We start from the raw sequence: 12893 nt of genomic DNA, 5'->3' as shown, positions 1-12893 counted from the left end.
TTTTGTAAAAAAAAATCTTGTTTAAAAAAAATCTGCTTAATGATGATGTCACTGGTTCTAAACTGCCCACAGCCCTCCTATGACACAGACTGAGTAGAAAAAACATTGTGTCATTTTATCATGATTATTAGTGAGGACCTATTATATGAAGATAGGTTGAAAAGTGGTGAAGTGGTCCTTTAACTAAAGAGTTACATTTTTGTTAAACATTTGCTTACTGAATTTACAAGAAGTCCACACAATTAGAGAATGTAGAATAATTGTTTTATTTATGATCAACGTTTGCCCGCTATCTCTCCTACTGAGGATACCACATCAATACAGCATGGAATTGTGGACAAAATCTTATCAAAATTAATGATAACAAAATATTCTTTAGTTTTGGGTCTGCGAGGCTAAATCTCATCAAATGGTGGTTCCGTGGACCTTGATATGAAAAAGGTTGAAAAAGACTGGGTTAAACCACCAGGGGGTGCAGTTCTGCATCCCTGTCTGACTGTAATTAATGAGTCATCTACAGGGGAATTCTGTACAGATTAATGCATTAAAACATTCTACAAAATGTCTTCAAAACCCTGACAGTTTTCTGCTCTATGTTGCTATTTAGTGGGGCTCAAACATTACTTAACCTAACTGATGTAAAGGGCTCCCCAAAATTATATTTGGCTTGTTCCAGGGACCCCCAGAAACAAAGATTTGAGTAAAAGGAGGCGAACCGCAAAGGTTCCCACTTCAAACCCTGTGGGCTCCCCCAGAGTTAGTGTCGAAGTGTCCTTGAGCTAGGGCATTAACCAAACGTGATTTTTGATAGTCGACTCGACTACCATCAAAATCGATTTCTAGTCGATTAGTCGGCGGTAAAATATGATATTTATTCCATCCAATCAAGCATTAAAACATCGCGTTCTGAAACAGCCAGCGAGTGAAGCAAAACAGAGCCGGTGAATGCACTCAATGCAGGCCGTGTGGAATAGTACTAAGAGAGTGGCGACACCTATGGGCTATAGTTCCAAACATTGGAACTGTATCCCATTGAGATAGAATGAGCACTTCCGCATTCCATTGTTACAGTGGGAGTCAACGCGAGTGTCGCCACTCTTACTAGATTACGCTGAATGCCGCTCTGGTTGGCCGAAATTAGCTCAGCTGTTTCAAGTCAAAGTTGCAAGTCCACAATGACTCACGGATGGACGCGTTGTGAGCTTGTAGATCTGCTATTTTTGATGCGCAAGACCGTTCTACGGACTAGCATAGCATGTTACGTTGTTCACAATGTTTTGGAGTGGAGACTGAAGCGGGGAGGAGGCGAAGGAATGAACCTTGCGATGTTTTTCATACAACCATAAATGTTCAACAACAAGTTACAACAACAGTTCCTTTGGTTTTTAGAAGGAGCTACAAGCTAGGGGGAGGTTTGCTAGCTAGCAGGCTGCCAGGCTATGAATCAGATGATCAACTACTTAACTCCATCGCGAGTCTTTTGCGACTATGCGGCATAGCTGTTTGTTTTTAATAATGCCACACGCGGCACGCCTGGACTTTTGGTGGATAAGCATGAAGAAACATGAAATCACGGCAAGAGCTACTGTAGTTTGACTGTCACCAAACTGGATAATATTGGGCAGAGTGAGGAGGAACTCCTGCTATACTTTACTGTACCGGATGACGACGACACGTCTCCAATCTAACTTGTTGAACAAACTACAGTAATAAACTCACCAATAGTAAAAGTATTTACACACTGTAGTTGTCCCCATTGATCTTATGAGCCTATGAGGCATATCGCATATGCTTTTCCCAAAGAAAATCTGTCTTGAATGCTGCTAGTGCCACCGCCGCCCACCGCACCTACACGAGTGAGGGTGACGGCAAAACCCACGTACAGTAGGCTTGTATATGATATGAAAACAATCAGCCAAGAATGGATTAGTACTGAAGTTGGCGAACTACCAACAAAACAACCTAGCTCACAGCTGCATGACTGCATGTCTGCTGTAGAAAAGCAAAAAAAAAAAAAAAAAAAAAATCATAAAAAATATTAAAAATTAATATTAGCGAATAATCGGATGTCAATTAACAGTGTCGACTAGTGTTTTGCTAGTCGACTAGTCGACTATTCGATTATTATGTTAATGCCCTACCTTGAGCAAGACTCTGAACCCCTAATTGCTCCCGAGGTGCAGGTTGGTGCCTTGCATGGTTTCCTCTGCCATCGGTGTGTGAACGTGTGTGTGAATGTAATGCACAAACTCTGTAAAGCGCGTTGGATAAAGGCGCTATATAAATGCATAATTTACCATTTTACAAGCCGCCTATGGTGAAACAGTAGAAAAGACAATAATGGTTGAACAAGATTTAAATGAAGAGGATGGACATCCAAATATCTTCCAATTTCAATGAACGACACCTCATTTGAAAGCTTACATTGTGTACTTTGATAATCTGATGGCGTCGTAATGGCATTTCTTTACATGAAAATAGCCAATCTACAAGCTCACAACGTGTCGCAGCGCAACGCGTTGTGAGCTTGTAGGTCGGCTATTTTCAGCATGCAACCAAGTGTAAAATGACTTGTCTTTTACTTAGTGGTGTCAAGACGAGGACATATTAGTTACCTGGGCAGGTAACAAGAAGACTCACCCCCGGTGCGTGCCCGATTTTTACTATTTGACTAGTTGTAACTACCTGTACTGTACTGTACTGTACTGTACTGTACTGTACTGTACTGTACTGTACTGTACTGTACTGTACTGCACTGTACTGTACTAGCTCTCCTTCCTGGCCTCCGTGTCTGTGTGTTAGGCTGCACACTTATGTGACAATATGCTATTTCCGTGCTCGTACACAGGGACACAGTCACACACATAGCCGTCTATAGGAGTGGTCGCACCACTCAAAAATCACTAGAAGTGAAATCCCCACTGTGTGTGTGTGTGTGTGCGTGTGTGTGTGTGTGTGTGTGTGTGTGTAGCCCTGGTCACTGTGACCTAATACCTTCAGCAGCCTTCTGTTGCTCCTCGTCCGGAGCCTCCCCCTCTCCGCCTCCCTCGCCCCTGCCGGCTCCTCCCTCTCCTCCTGCCGAGCGATTGATGTTCTCCACCTCCTTCCAGTAGTCGTCCATCGCTAGCTCGTCCAGGGAGTCCTGGACGACACAAGCACACGTACACACATTTATAAATATGCTTGAAGTACAGTACATGCATAGATAGATCACAGCTAGAAAGGCACCCGGGTGCGTTATCAGTGCCCATACCCTGGATGGAGATGGCGACGAAAGGGCCTTTCTGTGTGGAGTTTGCTTGTTCCCCCCCCCCCCCATGTCCCCTAAGGACTCATAAGCCTTTTATTCTTTTTGTTTGGTCTAAGACTGACGTAGAAATATTGTGTTTTGGTTTAGTTTGAGACTTGGAAAATGACTGTGAGAGTGTACAAATGGAATCAATATGGACCCATGGGGTCCATGTGCTTCCATGTGTACACTCTCGGGCCCCTTTTCCACCGGTTGGTTCCCAATGGTTCTTTTTGGTTCTTTTTGGTTTTTAGTCTACGAGCCAGAGCTCCAAAATTGAAAAGTTAATTATTAATTGAGTGGAGCAAAACCATACCTATATTAGATTGTTATCACCATGAAACTTCCCCGATTGAGTACTTACACGAAGACAATGATTTATTCTTGTATTACAAATTTTACATTTTTTAATATGCAAATGATGCATTATGTAGGAAAATATGCAAAATAATCGAAAATATGAAAAAGCTACTACCGTGGAAGGGTCATCATGTATTAATTTACTTGTATTGATCCTATAAACAATTTAATATATAGGGTATAGTTTGCCCACCAATTTTGGAGCTCTGGTTTGGTTTTTGGTTTGGTCTGGTTTTGGTTTTTGACTAAAAACCAAAAAGAACTGAACCGGTTCCCATTGGGAACCAACCGGTGGAAAGGAACTGAACCGGTTCCCATTGGGAACCAACCGGTGGAAAGGAACTGAACCGGTTCCCATTGGGAACCAACCGGTGGGAAAGGGGTCTCAGAGTTGCAGAAACTGTAATGTTCATCCAGGACTATACTAGGTGGCTATAGCTCTCCATGTGTTTGTGTACTCATTTTGTATTCTTTGTCCGTGGCAAAAAAATTGAATTTTGACAAACATGCCCACCACAAGCCAGCATGGCGATGGGATGGAGAGGCATCAGGTTTTGATCCCCCCGGTCTCACCCACCGCGGCAAAGTGTCCTTGAGCAAGGCACTGAACCCCTAACTGTTCCCAGCGGGAAAGCTTGGTGCCTTGCATGGTTCCCTCACAGTGTGCGAATGTAATGCACATTGTAAAACGCTTTGGATAAAGATGGTACTATTAGCTATAGAAAAATGCACCGTTTTACCAATGAACACAAGTGCGTTTGTGGGCACTGCCGCCCTCTCATTAACCACTGCCGCCCTCTCATTAACCACTGCCACCCTCTCATTAACCACTTTCAATCGGCACAAATGTTTCTCACTAACATTTCCCAAAGAAAATAGCTCAAATACCCCCCCATTTACAAACGTGACCTTGTAGATCAGCCATTTCCGCTGTGCGACATATATATACACCCCGTCTTTACAACAGAAGCACGAACTAGGACTATATATAATCCCCTAACCTGGGAGTTGCATCGGTGGTATGCGGGCCGCGAGCCAGGCCTGGGGCTGCAGTGGGCGTTGTTGAGCCTGCAGGGGCTGGAGCCTGCAGGCCTGGGGCTGGACCCTGATGGCCTGCAGCAGGGGCTTGGCTTGGGACTGGAGCCCTGCAGGGGCAGGGAGGGCCTGGAGCACGGTGTGGCGGCGGCGGCGACCGGGCGAGGGAGCGAGGGCGAGGCGCTGGCGGGAGGTCCTCCGGGAGGTCTCCCCGTCTCCCCGAGCCCGTGTGGCGGTGGGTTCTGCGTCTGCTGCACGCTGTAATGGCCCGTCTTGCGGCTGCAAGGGGGGGGGGGGGGGGGACACACATTGGAAATGAACCCATTCTGACCTGAGATCAGATTCATACGAGGTTTCCACTGGACACACACTGGTCTGATTAACCCATTCTGACCCCAGATCAGATTCTAAAAATGTCAGTCGCTCTTCGATTTTTCAAAACATAGCAGACCTACAAGCTCGTAGCGCTATGAGCTTGTAGATCTGCTATTTTTCAATAGCTAAAGCATAACATGATGCTAACACCAAAAGGGGTTCCCGTTCAGAATGGGTTAAAAAAAAGAACAGTTTTCTGAAAAAGCCATGTTTCTATGTCAGTCGTTCTTCGATTTAAAAAATAAATAGCAGACCTACACAAGCGCGTAGCGCGCAAGCTTGTGGATCTGCTATTTTTCAATAGCTAAAGCATAACATCATGCCAACGCCGATAAGACAGCCAAGGCAGGCGGGATAATTCAGTGGGATATTCTGCAAATATGTGGGTAAAAGTCAGGTAGACAAGACAGATACGAGAGATGTGGTCAGTCTGTCAGATAAACAACAGTCAGACTAAACTGGCAGAGAGTGAGACAAGACAGGTATAGTCAGACAACTGATCCTCCGAGACAGGCACCCGAGATCAGATTAAAAAAAATGTCTTCTACATCCTGACAGTTTTCTGAAAAAGCTACGTTTCTATGTCAGTCGTTCTTAGCAGACCTACAAGCTCATAGCGCGACACCGAGTGGCGCTATTTTTCAGTAGCTAAAGCATATTAACCCTTAACCCAAAATGGGTACTCTAGTTTTCTACATTAGCTCGAGCTATTTCTGGCACACAACTGATAATCAAATCAAGCTTATATTGACAGAGAGGCAGACATGAGAAAGTTAAGTAAACCCGTCATCTCCTCTAAGCATAGAATAGACAGCACCATGCTGAATTCCCAGCTTGACAACTAATGAGGAAAACAGTGGCGGGGAAACTAAGAATAGCTAGTAGGTTAGTGTGACACACACTCACACACAAGCCAACAAACACACTGTGCCTCCAATGGCCCAGCAGCAGTGTTGCCAGAGTTTGTGCCGGGAACAAGTAACCAGGTCTATGAAAACAAGCCCAAAATAATTCACTAGGCCAAATGAGCAATTTTAACCTACTGTATATGTATGTATTGGCTATTTGAGAATAGCCAATCTGTGTGAGCTTGTAGATCGGCAAAAGCAAGTCTTAGAAAGACAAAAACTAAATATGCAAAATGTGGAATCTTTTTTAAACCGTTTAGCAACACAAATCGCCAGATATTGCCAGATGGAGATCTGTGGACAAATATATAAATTTGGGGGGCCTTCCTGGCTGAAAATATTTGAGAACCACTGGTTTAAACAGCATTTAGGAAGGAAGCACGCCCAAATAAGCAACTACAAAAAAAATGCACACAACTGCTAACCAAATGCTGCTTATAATATGCAGACATGGCAACACTGCACACACAGGGTACACCCAGAGCCATACAGTGAGACAGAGTTACGCAAACTGTACAATACTTTAAAACAGTTGTCACACGTGCCTAAAATAGCTCTTATTTGCGCCGCTCGTTGAAAACAATGCATTTCAAACTCCAGCTTGTGCAGGCTGCATGAACAGCCCTCTAGCGCTCGGTTTCTGCCCCCTCAATGTCGTAACTCTTCTATTAGATGGCTCTGGGTACACCCAGACATACAGTATCAGTGCCGCAGGCACACCTTCGCGCACATGTGCCGTGGACAGACGAAGCTGGCGCCCAACGTCATTCCGGCTTTTTTAGACAGCTGGTGGATGGAAAAGAAGCTCCAACTCCGCGGCCATGACTGACGCGACGGACAGATTCCCGGAAACGCTCTCCTCAGCGTCAGTCAGCCACGGGGGTGGAGCTTCTTTTCCATCCACCAGCTAGTTTAAAAAGCCGGAATGACGTCGGGCGTCATGTTCTTCTGTCCACGGCTGTGCGCTAAGGTGTGCCCCCGGCCTGTGAGTGTGTCAAGAGCCTGCTCTAGCTGCTTACTTGCCGGACAGATATGCCAGAATGAGATGAAGCACAGCTGGCATGAATCAAGTCATCATTTGTGCAATTTGGCTTTAATCAACAAGTAAATATTTGAATGGAACCTTTCTAAATATTTGAATAGAACCTTTGCCTTTATGGTCGTGTTGTTTCCATATTGGGATTGAAGACCATGCAAACTAATGTTTATATACTGCTGACATTTTGGGGAATGCAAATACGGGAAAACAAATTTGCAAAGTGAGAGACAGACCGATGCACTCTTAGGGCCGATTCATACTCCTATTTTAGAGCCGAATAAAAGTCGGTTCGGCGCTGTAGAGCCTACAATTTGACGTCATTTGAGGTTCGGGGGGGGGGGGCGGTTACCGTCCTAAAGTCGGCTCTTCGGTGCTACTGAAAATTTCTGACGAGCCGAAATCATTTCGGCACTACAGCGCCGAAACAGCGGTAAAATAGGAGTATGAATCGGCCCTTATTCTGAGGTGGGGCTGTGCTGCTTTCTAAACACTGCTAAACAAGCCCGGCGGCGTCCCACCTAATCTGTAGCCATGGATATACCATTTAGGCCTGACCTCGAAATTTAAAAAATAAATCTTCTAAATCTTTAGAAGTTTTCTGAAATAAATATTTTCACAATTTTTCTACAATTCAAATCAAAATCAAATCAAACCAAACTTTATTTATATAGCACATTTACATTGAACAACCGGTGGAAAAGGGGTCTGAGGGGACCGAGTGGGGTGATGGTTGAAAATGATGACTTCGGTCTTGCTTCCGTTCAGAGTGAGAAAGTTTGTATTCATCCAAGATTTGGATGAATCAGAGAGGCACTTCAACAGCGGCTGAGCGGGGTCGGTGCTGGTCGTGTTTAGAGGTAAGTAGAGCTGAATATCATCTGCATAGAGATGAAATGATAAGTTGTGCTGTTTAATGAGTGAGCCTAGTGGGAGTATGTAGAGCAGAAAGAGGATGGGACCAAGGATGGAACCCTGAGGGACGCCACAGGTTCGAGGTGCCACACTGTGGTTAAAAGTCGCCTAGTCTAACTTTAAAACAACGGTCGGTAAGATAGGACTTGAACCGGGAGGCATACTATCATCCGACAGAGCATTGCAGGTGCGCTGAGGGTCGGGAGAGTGTTGCGGTTAGGTTTAGGTGTCTGCCAAGGGGGAGGTTAGGGTTAGGGTGAGGGAGGAGGTAGGTTGTCGTTCGGACCAATGCTCCGTCGGATGAAAGTACTGCACTCACTTGAACCATGTTAGAGCGGTGCCAGAAATGCCAACATGGTGCTCCAATCTGGACAGCGGGATCCGATGATCCACTGTGTACAAGCTCGTATCACACGCTATGAGCTTGTAGATCTGCTATTTTTCAATAGCTAAATTACAACATAATATTTAAAACACCAAAAGGGGTTCCCGCCCTGACTGGGTTAATAAAGAAAGTCTCTAGAAACTAGTGTATCTGTGTATGCGTATGTTTCTTCTTCCTTTGTGATGTTTGCCTTGATACCTTGACATCCAGCACCTGGCCTAAATACAGGCAAGAGAGAGAGAGAGAGAGAGAGAGAGAGAGAGAGAGATGTGCACACAATCTTCTCTGTGAACAGTTCGTTAACGAAGCAGCAATTAAATGAAATACTTTTTTTCCCCCTCCAATTCAGCCAGTAAAAATCTTCTCCCATGGGGGTCACTGGAATATCTTTTCAAATGGGGCTAATTGGTGTCAATGTGGGGGTCCCCGACATGAAAAAGTGTGGGAACCACTGCTCTACGACACTTTCCCCCCTCCTTGTCCTAATAGTCTGTTTTCCACTGCTGTACTATGTGTCTATCGGCGCCTGCATTTCCCCAGCGTGATCAATAATATAAAGGTCTTCTTGATCTCGTCTTACTCTCCAAAATCGGGGATTAGCGTCACGAGTGAAATAAATCGGTCAGGCTCTAGGTTGGGCAGGGCAGCTGTGCTAAGTCATTAACTGATTGGCCTCTGTTGTAAATGAGGTTTATTATCTGATGCTTTCTGTGTGAAGTCGGTCATTATCTGTTGTGTAACTGCCCTTAATGAGCGCGCTCCTTTACAGGTGGTAGGTCATTAAACATTTAACACGCGTGTGTGCGTGTGTGTGTGTGTGTGCGTGTGTGTGTGTGTGTGTGTGTGTGTTTGTGTGCGTGTGTGTAAGTGCCTGTTATGGTGGTGTTGGGGTATGGCATATTTCCTGTGCATGTTTTACTAGACTAGGCCCTAGAGGTTGAGTTTATTTATCACACACATACAGTTACGTACATACACACATAGGCTGACATTCCCTCTAAGGCTGGAATTGAATAACCGAGAAGAGGTTTTTAATGTTATTTCTTTTCTTCTTTCCATTATTGTTTTATATATACAGCAATTCTACCAGAATACGGAAGCTGAGGTTCAAATGGTCATTAATGTAATATACAAAAACTGTACATACTCTTAGAGGTAATGTTCTTGTTGTGGGACACCCCTTATCTTTTCTTTAGACTATTTGAATTGGAGGTACTTGGAGCTTACTTTCCGGCGAGCCAACATGCACCCTGACTCTGTTTGACCAGAATGGAACACAAGCTTTATTAGCATCATTAGCAACACTGGTTATCCTACCGTTTCATGTCAAAATGGCCCCAACACGTTGCGTGTAGATCAGCCATTTCCAGCAAGTGTAAAATCAGCCATTACGACGACATCATGGCCCGCCAAAATACATTTTAGTCGACTAATCAACTGTAGATGATATTTAGTCCACTAAAACTAAACTAATGACAGACCAACAGTTGTGAATGCAGTGACTGTGAATGCAATGCGATTACTATGTAACCCAGGCAGAACTGTCTGTCTGTCACGCTGTGACACCACCCGCCCGCCACCAGATGGCGCAGCTGTATCACACACACACACACACACACACACACACACACAAACAAAAAAAAGTATGTAATTTATTCTAGTAACATTTGCTTCCCGCGTTTGCGCATCTTACTTGTATGTCTAAACTAAAGCCTGTACCCTCTCTGATTCAGGCTAGATTCGTATAAATGGGTGCCCATGTGTGTTTTTATCTTCCAGGACTCCCTCGGAGTCATCGAGGCGGCCGGTTGACATTACAAGCAGTAGCACTGAGTGTGTTCTCAACTTCTCACCCCCGTAATGACTCATTTTTTCGGGCCTGGTCACATTGGAGAATGTGGTCTGTCCGTGTGTGTGTGGAGCTCGTGGAAAAGTGGAGATATTTGCCTGATCGCACATTTTTCTGCTACTAACTGTGTATGACAAAAACTGACCCCAGATCTGCTACTAACTGTATATGACAAAAACTGACCCCAGATCACAGAAAGCAGTGGTGGAAAGTAACTACTGGTAAGTACTTTTACTTAAGTACTGTACCTAAGTAGAATTTGAGGTATTTGTACTTTACTTGAGTATTTCCAATTTCCAGTATTTTTACTTCCGCTATTTTTACTTACACTACATCTTAAAGCCAAAATTTGTACTTTAACTTCACTACAATTATTTGAAAACTTTAGTTACTACAACAGTAGTTACTTTGACGATTTTAATTTTGATTAGAAAACATACATTAACCACCCTATACATTTCTGCCATTTGAAAATAGCCGATCTACAAGCTCACAATGCGTCGCAACGCATATAACATAATGCTTAAAACACCAAAAGGGGTTCCCGCCCAAAATGGGATAAAGATGATCAAATCAAATACATACACAAAAAAAAGGTCAAATAATGGAAGACATATAATCAGCCAAACACAAGTCAAATCATTCATAACACAACTCCGACAGTATGAGAGTCAAAACAATAGTTGTACAGATGGCAACTCTCTCTGAAGTAAAGGGCTTTCGTTCATTCATCACCAGGCACTATTTGTGGGCAATGCTCCAGGCAAAACACAATCAAAGGAGCCAGGCCACAGCTTATAATACAATTTCTGGCCACGGGCTGTTCTCTCTGTGCGTGCGTGCGTGCGTGCGTGCGTGCGTGCGTGCGTGCTTGCGTGACGTAGCCATCAGTCACCCAGTGTCTCTGCCCTGCGTGGCTCTGACTAATGCAGCTCAAACCCCCGATGATGTCATTCTCATGTGAGTGGCAGCGACTCAAATGAAAAATAACTAAATGAATGGGACCTCATTGTTAAAATAACTAAATGAATGGGACCTCATTGTTAAAATAACTAAATGAATGGGACCTCATTGTTAAAATAACTAAATGAATGGGACCTCATTGTTAAAATAACTAAATGAATGGGACCTCATTGTTAAAATAACTAAATTAATGGGACCTCATTGTTAAAATAACTAAATGAATGGGACCTCATTGTTAAAATAACTAAATGAATGGGACCTCATTGTTAAAATAACTAAATGAATGGGACCTCATTGTTAAAATAACTAAATGAATGGGACCTCATTGTTAAAATAACTAAATGAATGGGACCTCATTGTTAAAATAACTAAATGAATGGGACCTCATTGTTAAAATAACTAAATGAATGGGACCTCATTGTTAAAATAACTAAATGAATGGGACCTCATTGTTAAAATAACTAAATGAATGGGACCTCATTGTTAAAATAACTAAATGAATGGGACCTCATTGTTAAAATAACTAAATGAATGGGACCTCATTGTTAAAATAACTAAATGAATGGGACCTCATTGTTAAAATAACTGAATGAATGGGACCTCATCCGTCCGTGATGGGGTTTCATGTTGTTCTCGGGGGTTGATCCGCGGAACCCTTCCGTCTTCCCAGGAAAACAATTGCTCCCCATGTCATCTTTAACCCATTTTGGTGTTTTAGCATTATATTATACTTTAGCTATTTGAAAATAGCAGATCTATACAAGCTCATAGCGCGCCAGCTTGTAGATCTGCTATTTTAGACCTGAAGTTATGAATTCATTCTCTGGTGGTGTGGAACCGATCCCTCTGTGTGTGTGTGTGTGTGTGTGTGTGTGTGTGTGTGTGTGTGTGTGTGTGTGTGTGTGTGTGTGTGTGTGTGTGTGTGTGTGTGTGTGTGTGTGTGTGCGCGCGCGCGCGTGCGTGTGCGTGTGTGGCTACAAGGTGTGAACACACACGGACCAATGTTCCCAGATACACTGTTCCCGCTTCCTAAAGGTCAACACGTCTTATACTGTGACAAATCACCCTACTATAACACACAAGAGAATGAGCGCTCTCTCTCTCTCTCTCTCTCTCTCTCTCTCGACTGAGTGACTAACAGCTACTCAAGACTAAAGAGCAGCATATTCAGCTAACTAATAGAAGAAACACTCCCCACGCAGCCTGGTCGCCGCTCAAGCCATTCTGACCTGAGATCAGATCCAAAAAATGTCTTCTACATCCTGACAGTTTTCTGAAAAAGCTGTGTTTCTATGTCAGTCGTTCTTCGATTTAAAAAAAATAGCAGACCTACAAGATCGTAGCGCGCCACTCGGTGGCGCGCTATGAGCTTGTAGATCTGCTATTTTTCAATAGCTAAAGCATAACATAATGCTAACACTAAAAGGGGTTCCCGCCCAAAACACCCACATCTCATTCCACAGCAAAGCAGGTTGAAGCTAACCTGACGCTGCCAGATGAGGGCGGTATTGGGTAACCATGTATCCCAACACAGCATTCATCTGGGATCTCTCAGACAGTTGAGCTGACAAAAATCCGTTCCGTACCGGACCAATCAGCGTGAGCTAAGGGCGGGACATGGGCGAAACCGGATGTGAAGCTATATAGACACGTCAATATGATTGGTTGTGTTTGCACGCCCACACGGTGATAGACAGACGGTCCCATCCAATCATCTACCAAGTATCTTGAAAAAAAAGGAACAGCCCCGTCATCGAATTTGCTTCCGCGATCCCAGA

At 43.9% G+C, this 12893-nt stretch overlaps 1 protein-coding gene across 1 annotated transcript in view; it reads right to left on the bottom strand.

The window, feature by feature from the left end:
- Nucleotides 1-12893, bottom strand: part of arhgap18 (Rho GTPase activating protein 18) — a 78164-nt gene that overhangs the window by 39352 nt on the left and 25919 nt on the right. The window contains exons 2-3 of the mRNA XM_083789822.1: nucleotides 4651-4963; nucleotides 2995-3142 (exon numbers count right to left, since the gene is read on the bottom strand). Of these exons, the coding sequence (XP_083645948.1) occupies nucleotides 2995-3142; nucleotides 4651-4963 (461 nt within the window). The remainder of the gene's footprint in view (nucleotides 1-2994; nucleotides 3143-4650; nucleotides 4964-12893) is intronic.

This window comes from Protomyctophum parallelum (assembly GCF_964188405.1).
Source record: "Protomyctophum parallelum genome assembly, chromosome: 19".
NCBI lineage: Eukaryota > Metazoa > Chordata > Actinopteri > Myctophiformes > Myctophidae > Protomyctophum > Protomyctophum parallelum.
Note: the sequence above shows the minus strand (reverse complement) of the source record. Positions and strands in the feature narration are given on the sequence as shown.